Source organism: Corvus cornix, chromosome 5 (assembly GCF_000738735.6).
Source record: "Corvus cornix cornix isolate S_Up_H32 chromosome 5, ASM73873v5, whole genome shotgun sequence".
Taxonomy (NCBI): domain Eukaryota; kingdom Metazoa; phylum Chordata; class Aves; order Passeriformes; family Corvidae; genus Corvus; species Corvus cornix.
In genome coordinates, this window is record NC_046335.1 from 1,665,262 (window position 1) to 1,678,812 (window position 13,551).

At 52.2% G+C, this 13,551-nt stretch overlaps 2 protein-coding genes across 3 annotated transcripts; both read left to right on the forward strand.

The window, feature by feature from the left end:
• Positions 1–1,175: 1,175 nt before the first annotated feature.
• LRR1 (leucine rich repeat protein 1) lies at positions 1,176–8,835 on the forward strand. 2 transcript variants are annotated; one of them, XM_039553121.1, is made up of 4 exons: positions 1,176–1,629; positions 1,723–1,821; positions 5,318–6,045; positions 7,918–8,835. In XM_039553121.1, the coding sequence occupies exons 3-4, from the start codon at positions 5,450–5,452 to the stop codon at positions 8,168–8,170; spliced, it is 849 nt and encodes a 282-aa protein (XP_039409055.1). In that variant the 5' UTR covers positions 1,176–1,629; positions 1,723–1,821; positions 5,318–5,449; the 3' UTR covers positions 8,171–8,835. The 2 variants fall into 2 exon arrangements, with proteins under 2 accessions (XP_039409055.1, XP_039409054.1); XM_039553120.1 differs by having other exon boundaries at positions 1,363–1,636.
• Positions 8,836–11,404: 2,569 nt separating this feature from the next.
• Positions 11,405–13,259, forward strand: MGAT2 (alpha-1,6-mannosyl-glycoprotein 2-beta-N-acetylglucosaminyltransferase). Its single transcript, XM_010409978.4, has one exon. It carries the CDS (start codon positions 11,438–11,440, stop codon positions 12,779–12,781), a length of 1,344 nt encoding a protein of 447 aa, XP_010408280.3. The 5' UTR covers positions 11,405–11,437; the 3' UTR covers positions 12,782–13,259.
• The last annotated feature ends 292 nt before the right edge of the window (positions 13,260–13,551 follow it).

Here is a 13,551-nt window from a genome sequence, read left to right on the forward strand (position 1 = left end):
TCCTCAGTGCCTGCAGCTGCTTCCAAGGAGCTCCAAACAAATGAACTCTTAAACAAGGTAGGGAGCAGCTCAGGGAGAGCTGGCGCCTGGGAACAGAGGAGCTCCTCTGTGTCCCCTCAGCTCCCCGTGTCCCCTCACGCCCACCATCCCTTCAACTCCTCTGTCCCCTCATGCCCACTGTCCCCTCGATGTCCTTACGCTGAATTCTCTGTCCATTCCTTTGCTCCCTGTTGCTGGTGGCACCATTCTCCCCTCTAGCCTCTCTTTTCAATGCCAACAGATGTCACCAGGTGTATTGTGCTATACTTGATGTTTATGGAAAAATTTGTATTTTATGTCGTCCTTGGCTGTGACTGTACATTATGTAGGCGGGAAGTGGGGATTAGATGGGTGGATTTATGTAAACTTTAGTGTATGAATTATTTTGCTTTTTTATTCCCTGGCGTGCTCGATCTGTGGAGAATTTCCACCTTGTGCCCTGCGCAGAATAAACAATGTCCTCTTTCTAAAGCTGACTCGTTGTTCATGTTTAGAGTCTCTAAGATTCGGCAACACCCTCAGCTCTTCTGTGTCCACTCACAACTCCCCCATGTCCCCTCACCTCCCATGTCCCTTCACACCCTCCATGTCTCCTCACCCTCCATGTTCCCTCACACCCCTGTATCCTCTCAGCTCCTCCGTGTCCCATCAGCTCCTCCATGTCCATTCCCAAACCCGTGTTCCTCACACCTCCACACCTCCTCCCATCCTCAACATCCCCTCATATCCTCAATGTCCCCTCACACTCCATGTTCTCTCACACGCCCGCGTCCCCTCACACCTGTGTCCCCTCACACTCTCCATGCCCCCTCACACCCCTATATCCCCTCCCGCCCACGTTGCCGCAGACTGCCCTCTCACCCCCTATCCCCTCAGTCCTGTGTCCACTCCCGTGTCCCCTCACATCCCCCCCGTGTCCCCTCACATCCCCCCGTGTCCCCTCACATCCCCCCGTGTCCCCTCACATCCCCCCCGTGTCCCCTCACATCCCCCCCGTGTCCCCTCACACCCTCTCACTCCCGCCGCCCCTCTCGCCCTTTCCCGCCAAGCCGCACCATCCGCCTCCAGCAGGAGGTGCCAGCGGCCCGCCCCACGGGGAGGGCGCCGCGCTGCGGGCCGGCGCTCGGGCTGCCCTGGGCTGCCGGTGCGGCCGCTGCCGCCGGTACCGCCGGAGCTACCGCCCTCCCTTCCCGCTCCGCGGTCCCGTTCTCCGGGCGGCCCCGCGCCCCTCACCGTGCAGCGGACGGGATCCGGGCAGCGCGGCGGGCTGGTACCGCGGCTGGCAGGCACCACAGCGGGCGCCTGTGCGCGCACAGAGCGGGAGGCCCCCGGCGGCGCTGCCCGCCGTGCGCGGGCCGGGGCCGGTACCGGGACCGGGAGGGGGACCAGGACCGGGACCAGGACCAGGACCGGGATCGGGATGCGGCTGCAGTGCGAGGTGGAGGTGCTCAGCCGGCTCCTGCCCACCTACGGGCTGCGGGGCCGCGGCCGCGCGGCGCGGGCGCTGCTGTCGCTCGGGCGCCCGCCCGGCGCTGCCGGTGCAGGGATTTACCTCATGGTGTGCACGGCGCGGGACCGCGGCGGGGCTCGGTACAAGGTTGGGGACGGCGGCGGGGGGCGGGACACAGCGGGGCGGGGGGGGGGGGTGCCCCGGGGCGGCCGCTGAGCCCGCTGTGCCCGCAGGTGCAGCAGAACGTGGAGCGGCTCTTCACGCGCTTCGTGGAGGAGGGGAAGGCCACGGTGCGGCTGCGGGAGCCCGCGGTGGATCTGTGCCTCAGCAAGGTGGGAACGGGAACGGGAACGGCGGGCCGGGAGGCTCCGGCACCGCCACAGCGACAGAGCCGGGGCTCAACAGGCTCTGTCCCGCCGCGGGAAGGGGGGACGGGACATTAGGATTCCAGAATGTTTGGGTTGGAAGGGACATTGAAGCCCATCCAGTGCCACCCCCTGCCATGGGCAGGGACACCTCCCACTGTCCCAGGCTGCTCCAAGCCCCGATGTCCAGCCTGGCCTTGGGCACTGCCAGGGATCCAGGGGCAGCCACAGCTGCTCTGGGCATCCTGTGCCAGGGCCTCTCCATCCTCACAGCCAGGAATTCCCAATTCCCAATATCCCACCTAACCGTGCCTTCTGGCAGTGGGAAGCCGTTCCTTCTTTTCTGGGCTGTGTTCTTTCTCCTCTTCTGCTTCAGAAGTCCATTTTCATGTTTTGCTTCATAGCTTCTTTCGAAACAACTTTTTTCACTCCTCTGAGTATTGGTCTTTGGTCTTAAGTTCCATTAAATAGTTGTTCCTGACAGGCTTTCTCATGGAAAATAAAAGAATATCCTTTTGTTTTCGTGGACAAACATCAGTGCCCACTGTGCCTTTCAAAGCACACAGGGAGCAGGGCACAGGCACCATCTCACCTTATTCCACACTCTATTTATTTAGAGTTCATAGAGGATTTGGAAGCTGTGAAGTGTTTTTAACAATGCTAAACTCACCCAAAAAATCACATATTAACACTAAATTCTCATGTCCTTTTCTTCTGTGCCTGTTGCAGGAATCTTTTGTAGCCCCATAGGAGAGAAAAGTGGGACAGGTTTTCTAAAGCCTCTGAGTTCTTACCTAAAGCTTTAGAGTCAGGCTGTGTAAATAAAAGCAAATAATGTTGATTGCTGGCTTGGAAAATCCTTTTGATTTTCTGTTGTCCGAAGCTGAGGAAGGCAGCCTTAATTTTATGAACCTGTTAAAGGGTTAAATGGAAAGGGAGGACACCAACCCAGTTATTTTTTTCCTGTTACAAGCCCATTTGCTCTGTATTTTGGAAACATTAAGGGTCTTGCATTAGATCCAGAATAACTTCTGTTTCCTTGACTCTGATTTTTTCTGCTGAGAGTGAGAAATCAAAAAGTTTATCTCAAAATATTACAGCTTCCTCTTGAGCTCTCCAAATCCAGAACCCAAATTTAAGATGTTTGATAACTTTTCTGTAGTTTTCTGCCAGATTTTTATTACTTCATTACAGAAAAGCTTCTTAGCTCTCAAAAATGGACAAAAACTTTGTGGGAAAGAGATTTCCAAATACTGGGAATGGGAATATTGGTTATGTGCAGCTGCCTGGGAAATCCCCCTGCTTGTGCTCTGCCAGGCCCTGGATTGCTGCAATCAGCCAAGTGAGGAATTGAGTTGGGAAACATCAGTGCAGAGCATCCAACCCTGGAGCAGAAATAATAAAGTCTGGGTGTTTGGTGGGGTTTATTTCCCTTCAGCAGGTCCGAGCCTGCTTCCCTGGATCCGCCTCAGCTCCGATTTCCTTGGCATCGCTCATGGAGCTCTGAGACTTGGGAGGCATCAGCACACATTAAACTCCTTTCCCAGCAAAATCTCTGTGGCTGAGACTTCAGGCTTGTGGCAGGAAATTGCATCCTGAGCTCTTCCAAATAATTACTGGCTTTTTTTTTTTCTTAGATGTGTCTTAGTATTTTCCTCAACACATTCAAGGTTTCTCAACAAGAGGTTGAGAGCTACTGCATGGCCCTTAGGGAGGTCTTGTGGAGGAACTTGTGCTTTGTGCTTGAGAGCAAAGAAATCCAGCCTGTAACTTCATTCTGTTGTTCAGTATTCATTTCACTTGCTCCTTACAAGTCTGGAGGACTTTGTGGACTTAATTCCCGTTTTAGTTATCTTGGAAACGCCACAAATCTTCCTGGAATTAGGGGAAATCCTGTAGCTAAATGTGTGTGTTAGACTGGCTGAGATAATGAGGGTTGGTGGTCTTAGAGTCCCAGGATGGTTTGGGATGGAAGGGACCCTAAATCCCATCCCGTTTCCCCCCTTCCACTATCGCAGGGTGTTCCAAGCCCCATCCAGCCTGGCCTGGGACACTTCCAGGGATCCAGGGGCAGCCATAGCTTCTCTGGATAACCTCTCTTGGATACAAAGGTGTTTGTTGTGCAGCTTCCCTGTCTCTGGAAGGTGTCACAGCAGAAGTTGTGCTTGGAATGCTTAAGAAAAATGATAATTTCAGTTTACAGATGCAGTCAATTATGCCTGGCTTTTAATGTCTGTCTTTATCTCACATTTCCATCCAGGATTATCTCCAATATCTTTATTTTGTTGTGCTGGGTGCTTATAGCACATTATGTGCTCTAGTCCTGAACCCTCTATCATTTGGTCTAAACAAACACATTTAGGAGCAGAATTGTCTTTGAGGTGCAAAATGTGTCACTGGGCTTGGGCAGGTCACAGCTGGGAACACAGGGACAACCTCTGGGCTCCCAGAGCCCTGCCAGAACTCCAGGTTTGTTCTTTTGTTTTACTTCTATGGCTGCATTGTGGGTTTTATTTTAGAATTCACTTTTGAGCTCAGTGCCTGTCAGCTGCACATCAGCTCAAGCAGAAACTTCCTGGAAAATCTAGAAGAGAAATATTTGGTCACAAATGTTCATAAAAGTGAATTAAATCAGTACAACAGATGCATCACAGCTTTCTGGATCTTTATTTAAATACAAGTCACCTGATAATTCTGTTCTTCCTGAGAGTCAGTGGGAGCCTTTAATGGCTTCCCAGTGCCAGAGGGCAGGGATGGATGGGATATTGGGAAGGAATTCCTGGCTGGGAGGATGAAGAGGCCCTGGCACAGGGTGCCCAGAGCAGCTGGGGCTGCCCCTGGATCCCTGGAAGTGTCCAAGGCCAGGTTGGATGGGGCTTGGAGCAACCTGGGACAGTGGGAGGTGTCCCTGCCCATGGCAGGGTGGCACTGGATGGGCTTTAATGTCCCTTCCAACCCAAACCATCCTGGGATTTTACTGCTATTATATTGTATCCCACCTAAAGCATTATTTGATCTTTGTTTGCAAATAATTTGCCTCTTGTCTGCTGCTGGCACAAGCAGAGCTGTGTGTGGCCACGAGCACTGACTTCACCTGCCTTGAAGCTTTCCACCTTCCTTTATGCTGAATTCAACCCCTGCTTCCATCCTTTTTCTTCCTAGCAACTTCCAGGACTTACTGCCTCAGATTTTAGACCTCTTATTTCCCCATGTGTGTTTGTTCCTTATCCTGGTGGATTTTAGGGAGGTTGCAGTGCATCAGGGGTTTTTTTCTTTATTTTCAGCTGTGGATTCCATGCGTTGTTCCTTCCCTGGGTGCTGCAGCACAGTTTGATCTGGATTATTCATAACAGAGCCATTCCCTCTCCCATCCCATTGCCCTGCTGAGTGACACAAAACAGCTCAGAAAGTGTTAATAACCAGGATAATGAACTTCTAACTCCAGCCTTGTGTTCCCCTGCAGGCAAATGTGATCAATTTAAAGACTTTCCTTTCAGCCGTGAGACTGGCTCACCAAGGCAGTGACACTGGAGTTCTCCCTCTCTCACCTCTGGTCCCAGCAAAGAACTCCGACGTGGAGAAACCCAAGACCAAAATGATCATCACTTCCAGGAGGGACTATCCCCTCACCAAGAGCTTCCCCTTCTCCCTGGAGCACCTGCAGACCTCGTACTGCAAACTGGCCAGGATCGACACGAGGGTGCTGTGCCTGAAGAAGCTCCGCAAGCTGGACCTGAGCCACAACCACATCAAGCAGCTGCCGGCCACCCTGGGGGACCTGGTGTGTCTGCAGGAGCTCGACCTGCACGACAACCACCTGGAGGCCTTCAGCGGGGCCCTGTGCAGCTCCAGCCTGCAGAAATCCCTGCAGTTCCTGGACCTGAGCCAGAACCAGATCCAGGCGCTGCCCATTGAGTTCTGCCAGCTGCGGGGCCTGGTGCAGCTGAGGCTCGACGACAACGCCCTGCTGCGCCTGCCCTGCAGGATCGGGCAGCTGAGCCACCTGCGCTTCCTGTCGGCAGCACGCAACAAGCTGCCCTTCCTGCCCAGTGACTTCAGGAAACTCTGTCTGGAGAACCTGGATCTCTTTGGGAATCCTTTTGAGCAGCCCAATCCGCTGGTTCCCAACATCCAGCTGAAAATCCCGTTGACTCTGTTGGAGTGTGCTGCCAGGGCCACCGTCAATCACAGGTAAGGGCAGTGAGGGGCACAGCTGGCACTGCTCCTTCACACCTGTCCACCCTCACCTTCCCTCACTTGGCTCTTTCCTCTCAGTGCCTGTTTTCTCACCTATTAAATTCATAAGATTGAAATCCCTTTGAATTCCCCATGTCAAATCATAGGGATAAGGCAGGAAATTGGTGCCTTGGAAGCATTCAGGGAAAGACAAGAGATTGTTTTCATCCACCAAAGGGGGATGAACAAAATATTTTTGGCCAATTTTGGGGAAAGAGAATCAGTTCTACAACCCTGAGCCACTTCTGCAGGCTTCTCCCTGCCGTAGGTTTTCCTTAAGCTCCTCATTTCCCTTGGTGTTGGAGTAAGCGTGTTCTGGCTTATTCAGAGAAGCCCAGCTCTGAGGTAGTTTAAAAAATATTATTTCACCAAGGAAATACCATCCTCCCAGGCTGCTGTTTGTTATCAGCTCCTTCCTCTTCCCCCACACCACTTGCATCGCTCCACCCCTGATCCTTCGTGTACCAGAATCCTCCCGGTACCAGCAGCTGCTGCTGCTGTTCCCACCCTGCTCTGGGTGGAAAGGGAGCACAAAGACAGAAATTTGGCACAGAAAGGGGGCAGAGAGAGGCTTCAAGTGTTCCCAGTCTCCATCCTGTACCCATTCCTGCCTTGAGGGTGGGGAGTGCCCCTAAACCCGGGGTAATTGTGCAGAAATTTGCACCAAAGGCATCCACGGGCACACCCTGAAGGGAGCTGAGCCACCCACATGTTCTGGGCCAAATCACCCACTTCTGACCTTGCTGATTTTATAATTAAACCCCACACGTTTCCTTTCCCAACTTTATATAAATTGCAGTGGGTTTGATGTAAATATTAAGGCTGGGGTTTTTTTCTAGAGGATTTAATCCCTCAGCACTGGTCAGATTCCAGTTACTGTAAAAACCTTGAGAAAGGGATGAAACAGAAGGAGAAGATGCAAAAATAATGTTTGGAAATCAGTCTTCATTCTGGGAAAGTGCCAGAGCTCTGATTATGCTTTCTCTGACCAGGAAAAAAGGGTGTTCTGAAATTAAGGTGGTGAAAAAAAAAGCCCCACAGGAGTCTTGGCTGTGTGAGTGACGGTGTGTGGAAAGAACTGGGAACGTGTAGGTGGAGGCAGGATGTGAGTCAGTGGGATCTGTGCTGAGTTTGGAGTGCCAGCTGGGCACTGCTGAGACCCACACTTGAGTTACCCCGACAGAATTCTGCAGGGGAATCATTTATTTTGTACCCCAAACTCGACACTGCTCCACTGCAAATTCCAAAAGGAGCAATTCCCGTTCCTGACTCTGGATGTCATTGCTGACACGATGGATGGAGAGAGCTGTGGAGCAAGAGAACTTTTAATTTCATGCCTGCAGGGCAGTGCTGCTGCAAAAGGCTCATTTCATCTCCTGCTTTCTCTGAGTTGTCTTTCAATGCTGCTACTCCTCGGTGTGAGAGAGGGAGGAGTAAATCGTGGGTGCTGTGTCAGGCCAGGGTGAAACACAGAGATCTCCCTGGGGAATGTGAGGGAAGAACAGAATGTGCCCAGTTGTCTCATTATTCTTAATCTTCCTTTAATTCTCTAATTCTCATTACTCTTAATCTTTAATTCCCTAATTGGCTGTGGCCCAGGATGTCGGGATTGCTGTGAGCTCCCTGTTGTGGTGTCTCCTGGAGTTCATATCCTTAGGGACTGCCTTGGGAGGTGGCATTTCCTTCCTAACCAGTCCAAAATCTCCGGTTTTCCATGTCTGTGCCCTGGGAATAGCATCTCCCACCTGGTGCCTGTGTCCTATCACGGCGTTTGAGTGACACAGATAACTCTGTGATGAATTCACCCTCGCTCCTCTCATCCCACAGAATCCCTTACGGCTGTCACCTCCTCCCTTCCCACCTTTGCAAGGATCTGGAAGTGGCCAAAACGTGCCGGTGTGGGAGCGCCTGCCTGAGCAGCTTCATCCAGATCACGGTGACCATGAACCTGCACCACGTGGCCCACACCGTGGTGCTCGTGGATAACATGGGAGGCACGGAAGCTCCCATCCTCTGCTACTTCTGCTCCCTGGACTGCTATTCCCAATTCCTGGACAGGCACCTCCAGAGCAACGGGTGACCACGAGCCGGTGCCAAAGCTCTGCCTGATGTTGTGCCTGGGAATGGAGGAGCCCGGAGGTGTTTCCTGCTTGTTCCCACCCGCGGTGTCACTGGCGTTCCCTGCGGAGACAAATCCCTCTGGGAGCGAGGGGACACACAGCCTGACCTGGCCTGACTCTTCTCCCCTTCTGGAATCTCCTTTGGCTGGAACACAAAGCAATGTTTAGCTGGAGAGAACCTTCCTTAGAATGTATTTTCCTATTCCCAGGGCTTTGCTCAGAGTATCGCGTTCTGTGGGATAAGTGGTTCCCTCTTGGAAGGAGGAGGTGAGTTTATCCCAAGCTGACCCACACGTGAGGCTCTGAGCTCTGCCCACGGGCAGGGACTGCACTCCACCCTTCCCAACTTTTTTACTGTGGAGGAGAAATCACATCCAGCCCGGTTATGTAATTCCAGGTGCTTCTTTTTTAAAGGTTCTGTTACAACATTCCCACTTGGAGCAGGGACCAGCACTGCTGGGTTTTTACCAGAGCAGATGTTTTTTGGGGTTTCTCTCTTTGTGATACCAGAAATGTCTTTTTTCTAAATACGTGCCTGAAACTTTGTTTCTTAATCCTCATGTTTTACCGATTCTTGAATTTGTTTCACTGTGTTGACTTATTAAATTTTGAAGCCCTTCTATAACTTGTGGATTGTGTTTTGTCTGAGGAGTTTTCCATCCAGTCTATTCCAGGAATTAACTGCTGGCCTTTTTTCGGGGAAGACACCAAAATGTTGAGCATATCCACAAATTCTTTTATTTCATGCCTTGTCAGCTGCTCCATGACTGGGGGATTGGAACAGCAGGGAACAAAGGTCCCTTGAGAAGTTTTTAGGAATCCCATGCCCTGGAACATGTGATGGCTTGGAGGCAGCACGTTGCACTGTTACTTCTGAAGGGGCAGTGAGTGCCAGCTGGGGGAGCTTTAGGTTGGATATTAGGGAAAATTTCTTCATGGAAAGGGGGGTCCGGCATTGGGCACTGATGGAGTCCCCATCCCTGCGGGGATTTCAAAGCCCTGTGGGTGTGGCACCTGGGGGCGTGGGGCAGTGCTGGCCTTGGCAGTGCTGGGGGACAGTTGGACTCAGTTTTAGAGGTTTTTCCCAATTTTAATGATTCCATGATTCTATGAATTACACCCTTCCCATGTAACCAGAGCTAACCCCGGGCTGATGCTGCTGCAAAGGGAGAAAGATTCCCACTGCAGCATCCCAGGGATTCCTCCTGGAAAAACACCTTTTGGGTGGAGCACACGATCAGGGGAGGCACGGAATCCAGGGCTCCTGTGGGACTCCAGGAATTCTGGATACAGATTTGGAAGTGTCTGTGCAGTGACCCAGAACCTCCCAGGGCAGCCAGCTGTGCTTCCCTGTGGGAATGTCGTTCCCACAGTGACTTGGCTTCCCTTAATCCACTGCAAGCTGCTGGAATGGTGTGGAGAAGGGCAGGAGGCTGCTGGAGCCCTGTTTGCTTCCCAGCCATCACAGAATCCCGGGATGGTTTGGGAGGGAAGAGACCCTAAATCCCATCCCACCCCTGCCATGGCAGAGACACCTCCCACTGTGCCAGGCTGCTCCCAGCCCCAATGTCCAGCCTGGCCTTGGGCACTGCCAGGGATCCAGGGGCAGCCCCAGCTGCTCTGGCAATTCCAGCCCAGCCCCTCCCCACCCTCCCAGCCAGCAATTCCCAGTTCCCAATCTCCCATCCAGCCCTGCCCTCTGGCAGTGGGAAGCCATTCCCTGGCTCCTGTCCCTCCATGCTCTCAGCCAATCCATCAGGGATGTGTTTATCCAGGTGCTGCCTGTGGAAAATTAGCAGAGGAATTCTTGCCATAATTGGTAATTCTAGATTTATTTTATTAAATCCTCATCATTTTAGAATATCTTACGGATTATTCTCCTCATTCTAGAATGTCTTGTATTCCTGAAATTCTGTTATTATGAGGTGTTATCCCTGTAATCATCGAATTATTTGAAAATTTAGAATTATGTTCTTACCTTACTCTTGCAGTTTTAGTTATTTTCTTACCTTATCCTCACAATTTCCAAATTATTTTCTTGTGTTCTTGCCATTCCAGCGATTTTAAATGCAATATTCTTGCAATTCTACATTTTTCCTGTTGCATTTTTGCCTTTCTAGAACTATTTTCTTCATATATTCTTGAAAATCTAGAAAAAAAAACTATTCTTGCAATCCTAGAACGAACTTCTTTTTGTTACCATTCTAGATTTTATTCTCTTGCTCTTTCAAATCTGTAAATATTTTCTTTTGTTCTTACCATTCTAGAACAATTTTCTCTTCTTTTCTGCCATTCTAGAACTATTTTATTGTGTCGTTCTTGCAATCCCAGAATAGTTTTATCTTACTGCTTTTGTCAGCTCAGGATGGTTTTCTTACCTTGTCCTTAACAATTCTAGAATTATTTTATCTTTCTGTATATATTATACTTGCCAATCTAGGATGGTTTCCTTATCTTGTTCCTGCAATTCTAGAATTACTTTACTCTTATATTAATGTTGAAAACTTCGGAGTCATTTTATACTTTCAAGTCTGGAATTAATATCTGAATCTTTGAATGCTGGAGAGAATTTCTTAATTCTTGCCATTCTAGAATGGGTTTATAATCTTAATGTTTCAAATCCAGAATGATTTTATTTTATTCTGTCAATTTTAGAATTATATTCTTTCAATCTTAGAAGTATTTTCTTTCAATCTTAGAAATATTTTATTCTTCCAATCCTACAGTGATTTTATCTTATTCCTGCATTTCTAGACTGATTTTTCACCTAATTCTTGCCACTGCAGAATGATTTTTAACGTGCTGTTTTTCAAACCTAGTATTCCCTTATCTTCTATGTTACTCCCGCGAATCCCGGATGCTTTCCCGGTGTTGTCCTTGCGTTTCCAGAGTTATTTTCCCTTTTTTCCCCCATCCCGAAGGATTTCGCTGCCCCTTCCCGTCCCCCCACTCCCCCTCAGGCCTTGGCCCCGCCCCCTTTCGGCACCGCCCAATCAGCGCGCGGTGCGGCAGCGGCGGCTGCGCGGCCCCCATGCACGGCGGAAGCGCCGCGGCGTTGATTGACGGCTCCTGAAGCCAATGGCGAGGCAGCGGCGGCCGCGGCGGGCGGCCAATGGGGAGCGGCGACGTGTGCGCGCGGGGCGGCGGCAGCGCGCGCGCGCTGGGAGCGGGAGCGGCGGCGGCGGCGGCGGCGGGAGCGGCGGAGCGGGGCCGCCGCCGCCGGGACGATGCGGCTGCGCGTCTACAAGCGCAAGGTGCTGCTGCTGGCGCTGGCGCTGGCGCTCTGCGCCCTGGCGCTCTGGGGCACCGGCGGCGGCGGGCGGCGGCGGCAGCAGCAGCTGCAGCAGCAGCAGCAGCAGCAGCAGCAGCGGGGCGGTCCCGGTAGCACCGGGGAGCCGCCGCGGGCTAGCGAACCCCCGCCGCCGGTGGCGCGCCGCCCCGCCGCCAACGCGTCGGCCGCCGTGGCGGCGGAGGTGCTGTCCGAGAACGCGACGCTGAGTTACCGCTCGCTCGTGTACCGCCTGAACTTCGACCAGCCGGTGCGGAACGCCGGGCGCTTCCCGGCGCGGCCCGACGTGGTGCTCGTGGTGCAGGTGCACGACCGCGCCGAGCACCTGCGGCTGCTGCTCGAGTCGCTGCGGCGGGCGGCGGGCGTGGAGAACGTGCTGCTGGTGCTGAGCCACGACCTGTGGGCCGAGGAGCTGAACCGGCTGGCGGCCCGCGTGGACTTCTGCCCGGTGCTGCAGGTGTTCTTCCCGTTCAGCATCCAGCTGTACCCGCGCGAGTTCCCGGGCCACGACCCCCGCGACTGCCCCCGCGACGTGGGCAAGGCGGCGGCGCTGCGCCTGGGCTGCATCAACGCCGAGTTCCCCGACTCGTTCGGGCACTACCGCGAGGCGCGGTTCGCGCAGACCAAGCACCACTGGTGGTGGAAGCTGCACTTCGTGTGGGAGCGCGTGCGGGCGCTGCGGGAGCACGCGGGGCCCGTGCTGTTCCTGGAGGAGGATCATTACCTGGCGCCCGACTTCTACCACGTCCTCAAGCAGCTCTGGGCCCTGCGCCAGCGCGAGTGCCCCGAGTGCCAGCTCGTGTCCCTGGGCACCTACAGCCCCGTGCGGGGCGGCTTCGCCGGCCGCGCCGACAAGGTGGAGATGAAGACGTGGAAGTCCACGGAGCACAACATGGGCATGGCCTTCGGCAGAGACACGTACCAGAAGCTCATCGAGTGCACGGACGCCTTCTGCACCTACGATGACTACAACTGGGACTGGACTCTGCAGCACTTGACTGTCTCTTGTCTTCCAAAGTTCTGGAAAGTGCTGGTTCCCGAAATCCCCAGGATTTTTCACACGGGGGACTGTGGCATGCACCACAAGAAATCCTGCAGACCGTCCACCCAGAGTGCCAAAATCGACTCTCTCTTGAACAGCAACCAACAGTACCTGTTTCCCGAGGTGATGAGTGTCAGTAAAAGGTACTCCATGGCTCCCCTGTCCCCTCACGTCAAGAACGGAGGGTGGGGAGACATCAGGGACCACGAACTCTGTAAGAGTTACCGCAGACTCCAGTGAGGATCCTCCTCGCAGCCGCCTTTTCTTCTTGAGTTGTCCCATTGTGTCTTTTACAGGCACACACGTGTATAAACAGCATTTATGAGTTGGTTTCTGCTTTAATATGAATAAACATTCTTGTTAAAGGTGTCCCAAAACAGTAATCTCTCATGTTTGGCAACCACGTTTTGGAAACGGGTGACGTGCCGCAGCCCCTACGCAAAAAGTGACCTGCTGCTGTGTTTGCTGGGAGGAGGAGGAGGAGGTGGAGAACACTTTTAAGTGCATCTTTTTTGGTGCTTCAAAGCTCTGGTGGTGCCTGGGGTCCCACCCGGGGTCACCTCACGCCCGATCCCCGAGTCCCGGTTCGGTTGCGCTGTGTCAATGAATATATGAAGGATGAAAAAAATAAAATTTCATTGTTTTTACTATAAAACAATAGTAGATAAATATATGACTTTTTTAGTTCTGCCAAAATAAAAATTCTGTTGTTTTGTAAGCCTAGAGAAGTTCTTGATCGTCAGCAAAAAGATGATGTCATCTTGTGTTCCTAAAAAGTCAGGAGGGGAAGGAGGGGGGAGTTTCTGTTCTTTAATCCCGAGGGCTGGACATGTGCCATCACCCCTTCTAGCAGTGTGCATTTAATTTCATTAAATTTTTAATGATACTCATTAATTGAGGCAGAAAAGAGTAGCAAATTGGTGGCACACCACCTTTTTTGTTTGGATTTTTTTTAAAAAGTTGCTTTCAAATTAGCTGTGTAAAAACTGCTGCTGTGTGGTGGGAAGGGG